At 39.3% G+C, this 19,055-nt stretch overlaps 1 protein-coding gene across 1 annotated transcript in view; it reads left to right on the top strand.

Annotated features, from left to right (window-relative positions):
• RnrL (Ribonucleoside diphosphate reductase large subunit) overlaps positions 1-6,976 on the top strand; it is a 41,468-nt gene extending 34,492 nt beyond the window's left edge. The window contains exons 15-17 of the mRNA XM_080268023.1: positions 1,069-1,164; positions 5,724-5,912; positions 6,697-6,976. Coding sequence (XP_080124149.1) covers positions 1,069-1,164; positions 5,724-5,912; positions 6,697-6,948 — 537 coding nt within the window. The 3' untranslated portion in view covers positions 6,949-6,976. The remainder of the gene's footprint in view (positions 1-1,068; positions 1,165-5,723; positions 5,913-6,696) is intronic.
• The last annotated feature ends 12,079 nt before the right edge of the window (positions 6,977-19,055 follow it).

Below are 19,055 nucleotides of genomic sequence, written 5' to 3'. Positions count from 1 at the left end.
AATATATGGATGAGTCAAAATTAAACTAGCAAAATTTCATGGGGAGGGGAGGGGTGATTAAAACTAGTCTGAAGCCAATCTTGGCCAGATTGACTATTTTTAGCAACTTTGGTTCTGGTAATCCCCCATCACTATTTGGAAAACGAATCCAGGGCTCTTGTTTGGTGAGCCACAGCTCACAGATGCAAGTACTGTATTTTTTCCCTTCAGTGAACAAATTTTACCTGCAAGTTTCCTTTTTTCGAGGAGAAAATACATCCACTTCAAAACCCAGTGAACTACAAAATAAGTAAATCTCACTTAAATGAACAAAAAAGCACGTTGTGATCGATTATTAAGACTTTCTTTGTCACCATTGTGAATGTTTAAAAATAGACCGACAAACATCAAGTGTGCCCGAACATTCCAGAGATAGTTTGTTTACAAATATTTTGGCTCGTAGTCGGTTTGGCTACTAAAAATTTATTTGGCTCGTAAATCTGAAACCTTAGGAGCCAAGTGGCTCGCAACCATCGGCAGTTAGCAAGAGCCCTGGAATGTGCCCTCATTAGCAACCTGAATCCAGAGGATGTCCTGTCCAGCTTTAGTTTCTGCTACCAGATGATTTTAATAACCTTCTTAAAGGCCTCTTATATTCCAAGACGTTTATTGAAGCTTTACTGTATGTAACCCCTCCAGTTTAACCTCTTGGGGTTGTTCAGTGTTTATAAACCATCAGGAGCGGGCATTTTTCGCAAAAAAAAATATATATATTTTTCAAAAACTGTGCCTATGAAAACTATTAAACCTATCTTTAACATCTTTATACCCAGCAAAGCACAACTCTGTATCTTTAACATGAATGATGTTCCAATGTTCAGCATTCATTTATTGTAGAGCAGTGGCTGAGAATGTAAGAGTATCTAAACATTCTGGAACTGGGACTGACGTCTCCATGGCATGTTCTAGAACGGAGACCAACCTTTAGGGGTTAAAAGTTTATCCTAGTCTGAATTAAATACATCCAGAAAACAAGAATTAGAGTGAAAAAGACATCCCACAACTGAGTGTGTTAATCATCTTTAACAGATTGTGAACCACCACCTCCTGCGTGACCTAACTGAGCTGGGCCTATGGGATGATACAACCAAGAATGAGATCATTGCCAATAATGGATCCATCCAGGTTAGTACCGGTAGTTCCTTTTGCTACATAAAAAAGGGAGAGGGGGAATGGGGTATGTAAGATGAATAGGAAGAGATTATAGTGGGAGGCACTGTATGTTGTGTAGAAGGGAAAACTGCCACATACTATGAGCATTGTTTTTGTGATGGCACTGAAACTTTTGTACAAGACAAATAGATTAGTGTTAGATGGAGTCATATTGATAGAAAGTAGTGAATGGTCTAGTGCTGTTTGAAAGAAAGGTTTATTATAACTCAATCTAGTTTGGTGCATTTGGTGGTTGGGGACAAGAGATGCAGCTGTATGCAAGGTTGATAACAAAATTTAACCAATGTTAAGTGTGCCATATGCAAGGGGAGATATTGTGACTCTGAAGTTTGATGGTCGGCTCTGCTGCATGGGAGATAAATTATTGTACAGGGATGTGTAAAATTAAGCTCAGTTGCAAGTGTCAAAAGTGTTAGGATTATAGGCAGTTGTTCTCTTTTACAGTGAAGACACTGTATGAAGGGAAATTTTACCATTTGTGTGTAAGTGTAATGGGGTAGGCCTTGGAAAAGGCTTGCAAGTTTGGGTACTGAAATGGGAATAGTGAGGTATATGTGTCCACAGTGACAGAATATTGTTTGCATAAATAAATTGGATTGGATGGATGCGAGAGATTGCGAGTTAGTACACTATGATCTTTACGTCTGCTGTGGTGTGGTGAACCAGATTCAGAGGTCTCCAGAATCGTGGTGACAGACAAAAATAATTCATCATCCAGATTTATTTTCCCACCAAAGGATTGGGTGAGTGGAAAATTAGTGCAGTATGGAATTGTGATTCATCATTATCTTTGACATATAGTACTAAAGAGCTAGTGCTGTTGTCTTGGATTTGAAACAAATGAAGAACCCATGAACACTTCCTCTTTTCTGCAAAGAAAATTTGTACAGTTTGGAGGTCCATGCTAGAAACTATGGTTTTATTTCATCACACTGAAAACACTCATTGATGATAATAGAAAAGTCTGCACTTTTATGAGTATGGTATACAAATGCTGGAACAATTCAATTATGATTAAATTGTGAAACTGTTTCCCTCCCTCCTATTATGCATACTTAAACCAAAATATGTTGAAATTTACATTGAGTAAAAGCCCCCCCCCCCCCCATATCATAACACTTTTGCGGTCTTTGGACATGGATCTGAGTCCAAAAAGAAGAAATATTCACCATAAATCAGGAATTGCATCTAGCGTCCTGAAATTTGGCCTGATTGAATTTCCAGTTCGGTTATACTATTTCCATTCGTGGGAAAAATAAAAAGTGTGACCAACAAATGCTTCGAAAAAAACTTGGTACATGTATAAATATTCTTATGCACTCTTTCGAGTTAGTTTCATTATAGCTATTTTCCATCCGCCCATCCATCATCCAATCTTACGTTGCCTCATGAGGAGCATAGGAACCTGGGGCTAGGCAAATTGGTCCTGCCATTCAAGATGAGAGTGACCAGCCTCACTTGTCCCCGAGTGGCATTACGTGAGCAGTAACCTCAACCATCCCTTGGATATAAACCTGCACAGGCTTAATCTGATTGGAGCTCTGCAATTACCCACTAACCGCCAGGTGTCATAATTTGGTTATATGGTGACCACCCAGGGTAGTACTGTAAATGGTTTCCTGGTGTTCAGGAAACCATTTGGCTTGTCACTTAGTGTAGAGTCACCCACGTTCAGAAGGAACAGGAAAGAATGAAGGAAGAAAGACTAAAGAGGGAGTGTCAAGACACCCACAGACAGAAGGACAAGGAAAGAATGAAGGACTGAAGAGAAAGAAAGGAAAGAGCAGACACCCGAGAGGAACACTACATCAAGTGAGAGGATGGTATTTTACTTAATGCTTCACTTTCTTTTTTCTTTCATATTATTCTACAAAGCCTTAGCTTTCTAACAGTACAAAAACAAATCTGCTGATCCAAATATTTCAAGGTGAAAAAATGGTTAGAAAAGAAAAAACGAGTGCGCAGCAGGGAAGGAGGGAGGGAGAGTGGGAAGGGAGCAAATAGGAAGGTTCTTCTGGTTGCAAGGGGATCAGACCACAAAAGTGTTAATGCTGTAATGTAGTTGATGGCATAGAGATGAACAGCAAATAAACCCCAGAGAGACATAAGCTGTCGCATGTGTATACAGTATATCGGTGCATATTTGGTCCACTGCAGGACCAGACCATCTCCTTGAAGGAAGAGTGATGCCAGAATTCCTTCCCTCATGCTGGTGAAGTACAAATGGAGAAGGGATGTTTAGGAACAGTGATGCATGTGAAACTCACAAATGTTGCTGAGGGGCAATATGAGTTGCAAAGAAAACTGATACAAGTATATATGTTTGTAAAAATTTGTTAGTGGTAGGTGGTGGCACTCACCATCCACTCACTCGATGTAGTGCTGTTTCCAGGTATCTGCCCATTTTTCTTCCTTTCTTTTTCTCTTCCTATTCTGTCTTTGTTTCCTTCATTCTTTCCTCCTCCTGCCTATGGATGAGTGTCTTTCCTTCATTTTTTCCTCTTCCTTCAGCTTACGGGTGACTCTACACTAAGTGACAAGCCAAATGATTTCCTGTACACCAGGAAACCATTTACTATCTTGGGTGGTAACCATATAACCAGATTGTGGCACCTGGTGGTTTAGTGGGTAATTAAGGCTCTCCAATCGGATTGAGCCTGTGCAGGTTTATATCCAAGGGATGGTTGGGGTTTATTGCTCATATAATGTCACTCAGGGATGAGTGAGGCTGGTCACTTTCATTTTAAATGTCAGGACTAACTTGCCTAGTCCAGGGCTCCTATGCTTCCCATGGGGTGCCAGGATTTGATGATGGTGATGATAGTTGGGATGCTCACTATCCATTCACATGTTACCCTCAGGTGCCACCAGAGTGACAAACAATAGTTTCTCATAACTGAGAAATCCATTTAATCTCCTGATTGGCAACCAATGAGGTTTGTCCAAAAAGAATCCATCCATCATCCAATCCTACATTGCCCCATGAGGAGCGTAGGAGCCTGGGGCTAGGCAGTTGGTCCTGACATTTAAGATGAGATTGACCAGCCTCACTCATCCCTGAGTGGTATTATATGAGCAATCAACCCCAACCACCCCTTGGATATAGACTTTCACCGGCTCAATCCAATTGGAGCACAATAATTACCCACTAACCACCAGATGCCAAAATTTGGTTATGTGGCTACCACCAGACATAGTAAATGATTTCCTGGTGTACAGGAAACCATTTGGCTTGTCACTCAGTGTAGAGTCACCCACAGGCAGAAGGAAGAGGAAAGAATGAAGGAAAGAAAGACAGGAGAGAGAGTGTAAAGTTACCTGTAGGCAGAAGGACAAGGAAAGGAAGACAAGAGGATGGAAGGAAAGAAGGATGGAGGAGAGGAAAAAAGAAATAAAAAAAAAAGTATTGCTTTATATACAACTTAATCATTCTTGTCTCCTTCAAAATACTCCCCTCCACTCTTCACACAACGTTTCCAGCACTTTTTCCAGTTCTGGAATGCATTTTCAGGGACGGTGCACAGTTCTTGTAACGAATTTTCTTCTGTCATCTGAAATCAGCTGCTTTTGAGGGTGGATTTCAACTTGGTAGGGGGGGAAGTCCAGGGGCCAAATTCCAAGAATAGGGCGGCTGGGGTATGATAGTTGGCTCGTGCTTTGCCAAAAAGTGTCCGGTAAGGAGCACTGTGTGGGCAGGTGCATTGTCATGGTGCAGCATCCAGATTTCGTTTGTCCATGCCATAGGGTTTGCATACAGCTCAAACAATCCTCTCCATAAGCCTGTTGCAACATTTGAAGTCTTCATAAAGGCTTTTCCCAATTTGAAACAATTTCACACAAACATGTTGCTCGAGATCCTTCATTGTTCAACTGGTGACAAATCGCCAAGTGCACTAAACCCATGTTCATTCATGTGCATGTACCATGGTGACATGTGACTGGGATTAGACTAGAGCTCATAGTCATTGCTACACAGTGCTTCCATCATGAGCACGCAATGCCTGTTTGTTGACGTGCTCTTTAATAAGTTTGGTCTCTTTTTGGACAGACCTTGTATAACCAGCAGAAGGATGGGTGGGTTCATGTAACCCATAAGGTTTTATAACTGTAGGAAGATAGGGGTTGATTACTTACATAGTGCCACATGCATGAACATGTAATTACTTGCCCCCAATGTCCAGACAAAGTATCCAAGCCATGGGTCCCTACATTCTTGATGGCAATGCATACTGTAACTGGTTGACAGAGTAAAACAGCATTTTCCTATGTGAGCACTGAAATCATCATTTTGTCTTACTTGAAAAAGTTAAATCAGTCCAGATAAACATAGCTTTGTGTGTATAACTACCCTCAACAGTTTTTGAACCTGTGATGTTGTCCATCAGATTGCTATATTGTGTTTGAAACAACTGTCTTGAAACAAAAAAATGAAAAGGGTATCCTTCAGTATTGGTATCTTTGAATTGTAAAAGCACTGAGAATATTGTAGATTTTCTTACCCCGTTTTGCAGAACATCGAGAAGATCCCCGCAGATCTGAAGGCACTTTATAAGACTGTGTGGGAAATCTCTCAGAAAGTGGTACTGCAGATGGCAGCTGATCGAGGTGCCTTTATTGACCAGAGTCAGTCCCTTAATATCCACATTGCAGAGCCTAACTATGGCAAGCTTACCTCAATGCACTTCTTTGCCTGGAGACTGGTAAGTTTTTTCACCTTGGTTTGGAATTTTAAAAACTCATTGGTGGTGTGGTTTTCAGGTGAGTGTTGAGTGAAATGTTGGTTGTTGGGGGGTGGTGATTAACAGTTTGATGAGTTGGTGAATGAAAATGGGCTTAGGTTGGTGGAAGTGTTTGGGTGCCTTGCTGCACTGGTGGAAGAGAGAGGTGGGTGTCCGAGTTGAGTGGCTAAGGGGTGGCCAGTGCTTTGAAGGCCTTCATGCATAGCAGTGTGGATGCTATAGGTGAACTGATGTGAGCACTGACATGTAGTTGTGAAGCTTAAGTGTGGCATGAGTGTAAAAGAAAAGTAATAGTAATGGAAATGATTATTGGGGAATGTATGCGGATTGGGTTGTATCATATCGTTTATAAAGGCTTCAGCATGCATGCATGTGTCAACCTTGGTCACCATGTCCTTTATTTTGTCCAGTTACTATGGACTGGATGGGATGAGAAACTTGGAGATTCTTGAAGGATGTGTTCTGGATAGGATTGATATTTGTGTGCCGAAATGGTGTGATGTGGATGTAGATATGGTAGTGAAAGGGGTTGTGTGTATAGATCCGAAGGTTTGAGGTGGGATGGGAGGTTGATGGTTTTAGTGAAATAAGAGAGTTTGAGTGAATGAGCTGTGGGAGTTGGGAGGGGAGGGGGGGAAATAAGGGTCATAGGGGGACTGAAGTGAGTGGATGATTGTGTGTGTGTATACAGTATATATCTATATATATATATATATATAATTAAACCACATGTTGTTTTCCACAGGGGCTCAAAACAGGGATGTATTATCTCCGCACAAAGCCTGCAGCCAATGCCATCCAGTTCACTGTGGATAAGTCAAAACTTAAAGCCTCTACGTCAGTCAATGGAACCAGTGGGACCACAAATGGTACCTCCAACAAAACCACCAATGGAACAAAGTCCACCAGTAATGGTAGCACTACTGTCGAAGAGAATATGGCAGCAATGGTGTGCTCCCTGGAGAACAAGGATGAGTGTTTGATGTGTGGTTCATAGGAAAGCTCTATTATATTATTGTAAAGAAATTAAGACAGATTTTCTTTATTTTATCTACCTAAACCTTTTATATAGCTGGCAGGTGGTGTGATATATAGCTCCACTTAATTCACTATTTCTGTGTCCAGTGAAAAGCTCACTAACTCGGATCAGGTGCTTGGAATTGCTTTAGGTTGGACTCTGTTGCTATCTCTGATCAATGAGCATTAAATTGGAGTCCTTGTGACTTTCTAAATGGTCTGAGCTACCCAGAGTCTGTATGTTAATTCTGATTCAAAATTTTTTTTTTTTTTTTTTTTTTTTTTTTTTTTTTTTTTTCTCAAGCATGTATTAAGATTTCAGTATGTGGGGATAGGAATTGGAAGCCTTTTAGATAGTCAAACCTATCCTGTTGTAGGATAAAGGTAGTCAGTTGGAACTTATCATTCCTCAGACTGGCCATTGTCCCTGTTAGTTTTGCTTAGTGAATTTTATTGTGTATGAGACCAGGTGTGGTGATCCTTTTTTATTTTGAATAAATGTCTAATTTCTTATAACCTACCATGTTTCTTGTAATTTCTATTGCTTGAATATGATTTCTATATTTCTTATTTTTAGTTGGTAACTGAATGTTTGACATTATATCAGGAGTACTTTACTATGCAAGAGAGCCTTTTATTATATTTAGTTTAAATGTTTAAATTGTATTTTAAGTTGTGCATTCACACATGTGCCTTATTTTTACTAGCACACAACCAAGAGCTTACATATCACTGCCACTTTTAATTGAGTGCATTATTGTCACTTGGAGTATTCTCTTTTACTTTGATCTTAATATTAAGTTTTCATTATGTTTGTGCTTTTGATTTTTTCCTCTGCTTCTGTGAAGAATGAGCAGATAATGATCATTTCCCTACCAGTCGCTGTTTTTATGAACATCTTTTACCTGCTAATATTAAGGTTATTCCACACCTTGATCTCCAGCTATGTTCCTTTCATATTTTACTTATGTATCATATTCCAGTTTTTTGCCACAAAAATTGGCTTCTCTCATTCTTTCAGAATTCATGATTTCTCAAGTATTCACATTCCTATTGTATATACTGCACCCTGTGTACCTTTTATCCTCTCAGTTAAGATGACAAAGGAATGCACAATTGTATTGACTTGAGGAGGCTCTTGTAGGGTGAATTATGAATTCAGGTAGTACAATAGACCATAAATTCACATTGAGTGCTGTGAACCAGGGATCCAGTAACATGACAATTGGGGAGGTATGGACATAAACATCATCCTGTCTTTTTTTCCCATGCATAGGTGTGGTGGGGTGAGATCCAGAAAATAAGGAAAAGCAAGGAGGGAGGGAAGGAATGATAAAAGGAGAACTTTTCAAAAGCATGCCCGGTGGACTGAACCACACTCATTCACTCACCAATCAGGCCCTCATAATCCTAGCTTCACCTCACAGGCACATCTTTCACACTATTTCATACTGTAAGTACCTGTCAAAGCTAATCCAATGACTCAAGTTAAAAAAGAAGGATACCAAACCCTGTCGTGCTCTCATCCTCTCAGTCCTTTGTACTCTCTTCCCGAAATTCATCAGCCTTCTCTTGCTCATTTTACAGCATTGTCTACCTTGGCCTGACACACACCCTTCAGACTTGTAAATACCTTTTTCACCCTCCTAATTATACCTCTTCATATGCTTTATGAATTTAAGGGTTAGGGTCTATATTTGAAACGCCTTTCCTTGAAGTGGGTTGAAGTTCACACATTGACTGTTAGTCCAAATCTTTTTCAGTGACAAGTCTAAATTTTAATTCCTTTGAAGGAAATATGCACTGTGATGTCTTTTCAGGAAATAAGTTACCCCTTGCAACACAGTACACCATTTTGCATCACTGGACTCACCTGTTACACCACTACCTTGACAGTAGAAGTGTTAGTGCTACACAACCCAGGTTATGCCTTACCTAGCAAACCATTTAACTGCAAGCAAGCAACTTCCCCTTTGAGGTCATCCCATAGGCTCCTTATATCATTTATGTATCTGTGACGTAGTGTGACGTGTTGTGCAGTGCTCCACAATGTGGATTGCATTGTGTGGGCCTGTTCTACAGGAGGAGCACATGTCAGTTCCACCCAACCTCTGATCTCCTTGAGGAAGGCTGGATGATGTCATGATCTAAGCCTAGCAAAGTAAACCTGATCAGCTCTGTTTAAGGATACCTTATGGGTGGGTGTTGGGAGGGTGGGCTGGTAGTATAGTGTTCTTATCAAGGTGGTGTATTGCTATACAGTATACTGAAATGAGTATGTAGTATTTCTTCATTACTAGTGCTGGAATGTCTGTAGGTTTGATGTAGGTCTGCCTGACAATGTTTATGTGGAGATTGTTCTATGTGCCTAATTGTGCTGAGTGCCTGCGTCATGTACTGATGGATTATGTAGTGGCATAGGCTGCCACATACAAATGTGTGCCTATCAAGATGTCCTCTTAAAAGAGGGACTTTTTAATTTTGAAGTGTAAATTGTGGGAGTAGTGCTGGTGCAGCCATTCATGTGTAGTGTTGTTTTGTATGGTCTGTACAGTATAGTGGTAGGTGGGGGCACTTACCATTCACTCACTTGGTGTAGTGCTGCTCTCGAGTGACTGCCCTTTCCTCTCTTCCTTCCTTCCTTTTCTTCTGTCCTCTTCTGTCTTTCTTTCCTTCATTCTTTCCTCTTCCTTCTGCTTATGGGTGACTCTACACTGAGTGACAAGCCAATTGGTTTCCTGTGCATCGGGAAACCATTTACTACACTGGGTGGTAACTGTATAACCAAATTATGGCGCCTGGTGGTTTAGTGGGTAATTAAGGCACGCCAATCAGATTGACCCTGTGCAGGTTTTCATATCCAAGGGGTGGTTGGGGTTTATTGCTTACGTTTTGCCACTCCCTGAGTGAGGCTGGTCTCTCATCTTTGATGTCAGGACCAACTTGCCTAGCCCTGGGCTCCTATACTTCTCATGAGGTAACACAGAATTAAATTATGAGGATGATGCAAGGTTTAGTGGGTGTTGGATTAGATGGGACCCATGCTGGTGAGGTATAGGACATCACAGGTCCAATATACCGTTTGTAGAGTAGGAAGAGTATTTCATTTTGTTGCAAAAGAGAGAGAGAAAAAAATCTCCCTATAAATGTTCTGCGTGCACTGAGCCTGAGGATGTATCCCCATGATGTTTGTGTTCCTTGAAAGTGACTCCAATATCATGTCACTCGAAGGATCTTAGTTGAGGGTGCATTTGACAGGTATGTCCAGTATAGTGTCAGGCTTATACCAGTGTTCATGTTTGCTCATCATGTGTGTCATGGTGGATTTAGCTGGAGCAATTTGTCACCCTGTTGTCCTTGACCCATGACTGATGTCTGTTGAGGTAGTGTTCATTGTAGTGTCTGATGTGGTGTGTGGATGTTACGATAATCTCATCTACATATAACTATGAGGCAGTATTTGTGTGCAGTTGGAGTGGGGAAATATCATACATGGGAAGATGAATGAACCTCACTGAGCCTGGTGAACCCCATGTGGGAAACAAGAGTAATGTCGGAAGAGATAGACCTAATGTAGAATGGAAGAGAATGAAGCAGTATATTGATGGAAGACAAAAGACCTTCTGTAGAATGGAAGAGAATGAAGCAGTATATTGATGGAAGACAAGTATCTGAGAGTGAGAAAGGTGTAAAGGATAAAGTATGGAAGAAATTGCTGTCATGACCAACCCACATCAAGGTTCCCAAAACAGAGCAAGATATCAGAGATGAAAAGTACCAAAATACAGTACCTGTGCCAGTTTTTGCATATGAGTACAGTACTATGGAATTGGGGTAAACTGGCAAATCAACATAGGCATCAGTGGAACTTTCAGGCAATTTTTTACACTTTCTTGAAAACTAAATAGCAAAATTGAATGCAAAGGCTATCTTATGTATAATAAGCACTGTCTAGTTTTTAGTTTATTCTTGCTATTTGTTGTAGGTAGGGGTACTCAATCCACATACCCATGGCCATTGTAGTACTATCCAGGTGATTCATCACTTGAGTGGTAAGTAAAGTGGTTTCCTTAAATCCAGGAAACCATTACTTGTTGGATGGTAATCATGTAACCAGATGGTGCATGGTTGTCTTGTGGGTTAAGGCACTCCATTTGGATGGGACTCATGAGGGTTTACATTCGAAGAATGGTTGGGGTTTATGTCGCTTCATGCCACTTTGGCCAGGAAGGCCGTTCACACTTTCCTTAAATGTCATGACAAAGTAATCTAGCTATGGGCCCCTATGCTCCTGATGGGGCATAAAAGGATTTCATGATAGTTTAGTATTAGGACTCCATTTTAACATTAATTAAATTGCTTGGTCTACATTTTGTGTGTGTAATCCCAGTAGGGTGTTGACTTCCATCCTTGTGTCCTTTATTGCCCTATCAGGAGTATAGGGGCCGCCAGAGGTAGACTTCTCAGTCCAAACATTAAAGGCAAGCGTAAGCAGTTGCTATTTCATTGACCAGTTTTACGTAAGTAATAAATCCCAGCCATTACAAAATGAGCAACAACATATCCAGATGAACAAATCAAGGACAGGGTAGAACATAAGTGAAAATTCTAGGGTTTCACATTTTTTCCCCCTCTACATTCTTTCCCCTTGACCTGTTTGCTTTATCTCCTTTCCTCTTTTTTTTTTTTTTTTTTTTTTTTTTTTTTCCCACTACCTAAAGATAGCGTGAGATAGGACCTAGAAAGCAAGAAAAGAACAAGTACGAAAGAGAGAATTATGAACAGTATACCCAGTAAAATAGGCCAGACATTCACTCATCATTCAGGCCAGTTTTCTTTAGCTTTAACCCTTTCATTACAATGACGAATAGTGTTAATCCCCCTCCCCTCCCTAACGATTTCACTCTAAAGAATTTTTGTGATGGAGTTACGGAAGATTGCATGTAACCCTTTTAGTTCGATAGAATCTCTCCTAAGCTCAATAAAATCTTTAGAGGAAATCACAAATAAAAGGAAACGTCGCCCGAGTGGAGTTAGCTGTCTTCCACTCATTTCCTTAGTCATCCCACGTCTCTAAAGCTTCATACATTTCAAGGTTAATGCGGCCTTTTGTATTACCCCTTTTTTTTTTTTTTTTTTTTTTTTTTTTTCAGGGTGGTACTTAAACAGCACTCCACCATACTTTCACCTGAGCATCTTATATAATACGGGAACGGCTCAGTCTGCCGGTAAAGGCGTGAATGTAGCAGTGGGGGTAGAAAATTAATGATGCAGGATAAACATTTATGACGTTGACAGCCGTCCCCGCAGCACAAAAAATTGCCCCGCGGAGTGAAAGAGGAACGTTATATATTGACTAACCTGTTCTTGAAGAAAGTGCTTGCTTTCAGGCCTTCCATCTAACAAGATACGCTACACGTGTATCATATTCTGGAACGTTGCAAGATGTCCATGATTATAATGGACGTTTTGTGTGTGTGTGTGTGGCCTAATTCCTATACATTTTTCTTTTAACAATAATATATGTATCGATTTCTTGTCACCTTTGCCTTATTACAGAGCTGATTGTTAATGACACCGTTTCGAAGCATATTCATTGTGCACTCAACCATTTCCCCCTTAATAACATGTATCCTAGTGTACCCACTTCTATTGCTGTCTAAAGTTAGCTACTCAGTATATTGTGAGACTGTCCACCCTAACAATGGAGCGTATTAGTTATGGGAAGGGACAGTAGATGGCATATTTATTTAATTTTTTAAGCATACACTGGTTGAGATGGTACATTCCTTTCTGTGATTCGAGCCCTCCGGATTGGCGTTCACTGCACAGCTTCGAACCGTGTGAATCCGTGAACCCGCTGCCAGGCGCCAGTTGCCCGCAGACCGTGGAAGGGGTGGTACGTGATGGTGGCCGTGCTGGTGTTGGGGGGGCTGGGTAAGTTAGTTCTTGCTTCCTTATGGATGTTAAATTACTGAGTTCTTCCTACGGACAATATGGAATTCACGAGCAGGTGGAGAATCAGTTCCCTAGCAGATAAGACTGCTTTTTACCTCAGGCTTTATAGATTACGAAACGTTTCTGCGCGGAGACGCCATGAAACACTCCAGCCTAACCTAACTATAATTACAGAAACAAACCATAATTGTACAAACTTAATCCCTTCAGTCTGACGATGTATATTTTTTATTCTTGCTACTCCCAGATTTTCAATCAAGACAGCTGTTATTATGGAGGTGATTAAAAAAAAATGTTTACCCTTTTCACGCGTCTCCGAAGCTCGGTGACATTTGCTGGTAGGCAGAAGGAAAGTACGTCATCGTGTTGAAGGAGTAAAAAAAAAAAAAAAAAAAAAAAAAAATGATTAACGTTCACCTGGTCTGCAAAACTCGACTCTAACACTTCCTTTGATGGTGTTTTTCATTTAGCCTATAGTGTGTGTGTGTTCCCTCTCTCCCTTGAAGATAGATAAGCCACTTGGAAATACGGTATAATGTACGCTATCTTAAGTTTCAGGTCGTTGCCCAGTAAGTTCATCTGTACTCACATCTTGTACTTTTAACATTTTATTTACAGTATATATATATATATATATATATATATATATATATATATATATATATTTTATTTACAGTATATATATATATATATATATATATATATATATATATATATATTTTATTTACAGTATATATATATATATATATATATTTTATTTACAGTATATATATATATATATATATATATATATATATATATATATTTACAGTATATATATATATATATATATATATATATATATATATATATATTCACCATTAGCACTAACATTTTATAGACTGTTAACCTCCACAATCCAATTGTTTAGCCGTGTTATATTCTTTATACCACTTGACAGTTTCAGTTAATACCTCCTCTGGTTGAAGTCGCCAAAACTGAATAAATTCGTCTGATACTTGCCATAACAGAATATAATTAAAAAGGTCATCGAAGGAGAGTGATGTTCTGAAGGTATATATTCATTAGGAAGTTAAGAATTCTGAGTTGTATTCGTCTCTCTCTCTCTCTCTCTCTCTCTCTCTCTGTATATATACAGTATATCATACATTTGTGAGAACAGAATTATAACGCTTTTGGCTATTGTATATTCACGCATATACTTTTTTCACTTTGCAGAGATGCTGTAGGCTACTGTACGCAGGCCGGGATCCCGTTCTCGAAGTGACGATTCCTGTGATATGGATGACCGTCCTGCCTTCCATCACATGTTTGTCTGCCCTGTGTCAGTGTGGTAAGGATTTTTTTCACTTTTTACCTTTACCGCAACACATTCAGTCCGATGACGTGATTTTCGTTTAATTCTTGCTAACTCCAGACGCTTATATTCAATTTGGGAAAGACCTCGTGTTGAAGTCTTTAGTAAGACTGTATATAACCCTTTTACTTCAAAAAGTCCCTCGTAAGATGAACCAAAAACTATGGCGCTAGGGGTACTGGGGGGTTTCCTTTCACACCCATCTTCCACTCCGTCTGCTCTGTCTCCAGCGCAGCCTGTTGTGCTGTGTGGGTGTACTCTAGTGCTTCTTTTTCTTCCCTGTCTTTACATTTTATTGCGAATGATCTTTTTCTGTCGTGTAAGCGGGGCAGAGAGGAGAGGACAGTCGGAATGAGCGTGTGCGCTAGCAAACTGGGGGTGAAAATAAGAACTTCGTGCACTAAATTATGATGATTAAAGGTAACTTGCTTATTTTTTAACTGATATACTCTGATAATACATTAAGAAAAAAGAAAAACTTTGCGCTGTGCTTAATACTCGAAAAATTATGCCATATTCTTTTATTTTATACTTTGATCTGTGACAGCGCTACCTAATTCTCACCTAGTAACATTATAATGCTGCTGTTATAGGCACTGTACGCGCTGTAATGTCGGGACCAACTGCCGAGCCTCTGGCTCCTACGCTCCTCAGGGGGCAATGTAGGATTGGATGATGGATGGATCATCCAGGAACATAAAGAGTTATTTGTTAAGTTTATCTTGCCCTTTATAGTATGATTAATAAATGAAAAATAAAAATACTTGGAACTTAGTTTGACGAGTTTAGCGGCATAAAATCACAGCTGAACTTCCAATTGATAGCAATCTCGTCTAAATCCTGAGGGTCCTAAACCAATTTTTGGAGGCCATGTGGAGATGAACACAATCTACGGGTAAAAATACAAGTTGTATTTTCCGTGACAGTGTTGATTATGATGTAAATTCTACGGGTACAAAAACACCCAATTTCGTATTTTGGCTTACCCTGTTTCCATGCCCCACTCTATTACAGATTCACATATCATATCCACCTGTCTTCCTGGTTGTCCACATCTTTGCCCACCTTCAAATTCTCACGTATAATCTTCCAAATATCTTTTCTGTCCATAGGCCACCATTGAAGCAAATTAATATTCTTGTACAGTATTATTTTTCTTTCATACCACTCAACATACCCTCAGATCATAATACTAGTCTCATTATCAGCATGAGATATTATTCCTTCAGTTCAAGGAATGCCGCAATCTGAAAATCATCAGGCATCAGTTGCAAAAATTATTAGATGAGTTCTTGATATGCAAGGGTTAATTGTGACGATTTCTATCTCTTGAATCCTGAAGGGTTTCACAGTGAATAAAATCATTTGCTGCTAAGCCCTGTTTTTTCATACTGACATTATTATTACAGTATACAGATGTGGTTTATAAGTATGCAGTTCACACAATGATTCTGGATGCACGTTGGTCATCCTGCCATCATGTGTTGCACTTGCCATTCGAGCTTTTTTTTTCAAGAGTTTGTTGGGTTTCTGCTGCCATCTGGTTATTAATTTGCTATACTTATTATAAATATAAGATTAGTCTTTTTGTGCAATACTGTACCTGCACTTGAATACTATGCAAGATTTCAATATAATGTTTATCAGTTTGTGCGAGATCCACTGCAGAACCGGAACAAACTTTTGAAGAGGGAATCAACCATCCCCATGCTGGTAAACCACAAATCAGGAATGGTTATTGCCAGTATGTATGATGTAATGCTATACTGTAGTAGCTGTTTCCTGTGTCTGTGTCAGTCATTATATCACTGGTGAAAGAGACAGGGTGGAAGCATATTATACTGTACTAGCATATAAAGGGACACTCCACCAGCACCCACTTTAAATGAAAGGCACAGCTGTTGACCCGACACAAAGAACACACGGATCATGAGACAAGCTTGCTACCACTGTAGTGAGTGTGGTTTCTCTAGTATAAGACATGAAATACATAACCCCACACCCCTACACTCTTGACAGGTCAATACGACTGAATTATGGATGGATATAGTTAACGTACAGAGAAACTCAGTAACAAGTAACGAGACAAGATTCGAAGATTGTTAAACATTTTAGAGTTCGTTTTTCCCAACAGCTTCCTGCAACTGCAGGAATTATATTAGTTGGTTTTGAAGCTTGTGTTAGTTTCCAGTCCTCAGAAAACACAAGCTGTGCCATGACCAACCTCAATATGGAAATTCCCAAATTGAAGCATAGCATCATCTTATATACTGTACAGTACACTATATATAGCATGGCAGTGGGGTTGTTTGGTAATTCAGCTCAAGCAAGGACCAGCATTCCACATTGTTTTTAGTACATCATACTTCCCACTGAGGACGGTACTACGGTACAGTATTGTAGCTAGGTCTCAAGTACATTCCCAATGCTCCATTTGCCAGGGAGGGCATCAGGTTGTGACCAATACTCATTTCCTAAGGGTGGATTCACTGATTGTGAATACATGTGTAGAATACTAAACTGTACCTGAGCATATTAGAAATAAATGCTGTCTGTCTATATCCAGACGCTATAATCCCGTTAGGAGTGACTGTCTTTTAGTTAGTTGCTTTAGGGGGAGGGGCATTAACCCGCTGCCAGCTCACCTGTTGACGCGAAAGGAACACATATGGGCTGGTTATGTGGTTACCACCCAGCGTTGTATATATTTTCTTGACATATAGGAAACCATTAGGCTTGTCATTCAGTGTAATGCTACCAGAAAAGGAAAGAAGCGTAATATAAAGTGACAGGAAAGATGACAGAAATAGAAAAAGAGGAGGGCAGACACAGAAAAGGTGAAGGAAGTAGGCAACACCACATCGAGTGAGTGGATAATGGTCGGCACCACCTACCACCAGTAACAAATACAGTCCATCTAAAATCTCTTCTTGAAAAAGGGTCACTTGTCTCTAGCTGAAAGCTTAATCATGTTAACCCCTTCTACAAGATGTTTTCATTTTATTCAAGCTACCTCCAAGGAGTTTTGTTCCACTTAGGAGAGACTTTTTGAACTGGAAGGGTAAGATATACATTTAATCAACTTCTTCCATTCTAATGGTGAATCAAACTGTTGGGGTAGCGTGATTCAAATGACAATGACTGCTGTAGTGAAGGGGTTAATAGGATACCAATAAAAATACCATCCTACCACATATTTGCTTTATTCAGAATGGTTTGAGTGGAGGGGCTAAGGGTCATATTCTAGGTGGCATATGAGGCTTTGTATTTCCTTTTCTTTAGTGAATTACTTTGCATATTGCACCATAGCATTCTTCTGTATGTTATTCATATTATTTTAGTAGACATATATACTGTACTTTGCAACACATACTGTACGAGAATACTGAGGTGTGATGTGCTAAATGTCTCACTGTTTTAACGGCATGGTTCACATCAACGACCTACAAGAGATGTATTTTGCAAAACAAATCATTAAGGAAGATGTGTTACAAAATTTCCAAAGCCACTTAGAATACGACCCAGAGAGGCAGGTGCGGTGAAGCACGTCCTGGCCATGGCTTCACCAGTGTGCCCCAGAGAAGATGCACCTGCCTGGCCTGGCTCACCTCAGGAGTCTGCATCAAAGTTCTCTCCCATCAAGTTTGCAAAATATATAAAATTTTTGTTTTTATCATTAAATGCACTTTATTGCCCTCCTTGAAGGAGAATTAAAACAAAATATAATCTGCAGGCATTAGTTATACTATTTTAATTATCATAAGGTATAAAGAATATCGATATACACTGTATCATACCCCTTATCACTCTAATTGTCAAAATCCAAAAATATACTTCATGGTGAAAAATAAAACTGTCAACTAAAGGAATAACATAACTGCATGAGTGACCTTGCTAATACTCAGGAAATTTTCACCGCATTCTCTCTCCCTTATGTATCTCTCTCTTCTTGTCTTTAAGAAAACTGATGAACAAAAGTTACCTGAAAATAACTCCGAAGTGATAGGAACATAATCAAGTTATAAATTACAAAGTTCAATTCCATGAAGGTAAATTTACAACTCCAAACTGCCTATAACTAAAGACAAGAAAAGGTGAAGAGCCCCATAAAAATCATGTGCAAGTATCCAAAACTGAGATACATGAGAAGGAGAACTACCTACTGAATATCAACATTATAGATCAGAGATAGTGAGATATAAAAGAGAGAGAGGGTACAGTGGGAGTCTCAAACAGCAAATAACACGTGAGCTGGCACCACATACACCACTAGCCAAGAACCCATTCTCACTGCAGTTGGAGAGCACTTGCATCAATGCAAGGAATAAAGTAGTGCTTATTAAACTTCTTCCTCAAACTAGATCTTGGTCTCATATGCTTGTCTTTTCTAAGTACAGCAATACCAATACCGTATTACTTCAGTTTGCATGCTTTGTTAGCACATCTGCTTCCAAAGACATTCAAAATGTATTAACCTTTTAACCACATCTAAATTTATTCACTATGTGGATACACTTGTTTTTAGTTAAATTCTGAAAACTTTTGTATACAAATTCTCCTGCAACTACTGATGGTAATAGTAATTATATATTAGTAATAATAGTAATAATAATAATCAAAATATGGATTGATGGATGGATGGATAATAATAATAATAATTAAATACTGTATTATTATTATTATTATTATTATCATAATAGTTATAATGATAAAAATAAAAATAATAATAACAACAGTACACATTATCTGACAAGGCAGATACTTTTATAACA

The sequence above is a fragment of the Coenobita brevimanus genome, chromosome 26, assembly GCF_032717465.1.
Source record: "Coenobita brevimanus isolate Jiangsu-jjx chromosome 26, ASM3271746v2, whole genome shotgun sequence".
In the NCBI taxonomy this organism is placed as follows: domain Eukaryota; kingdom Metazoa; phylum Arthropoda; class Malacostraca; order Decapoda; family Coenobitidae; genus Coenobita; species Coenobita brevimanus.
Note: the sequence above shows the minus strand (reverse complement) of the source record. Positions and strands in the feature narration are given on the sequence as shown.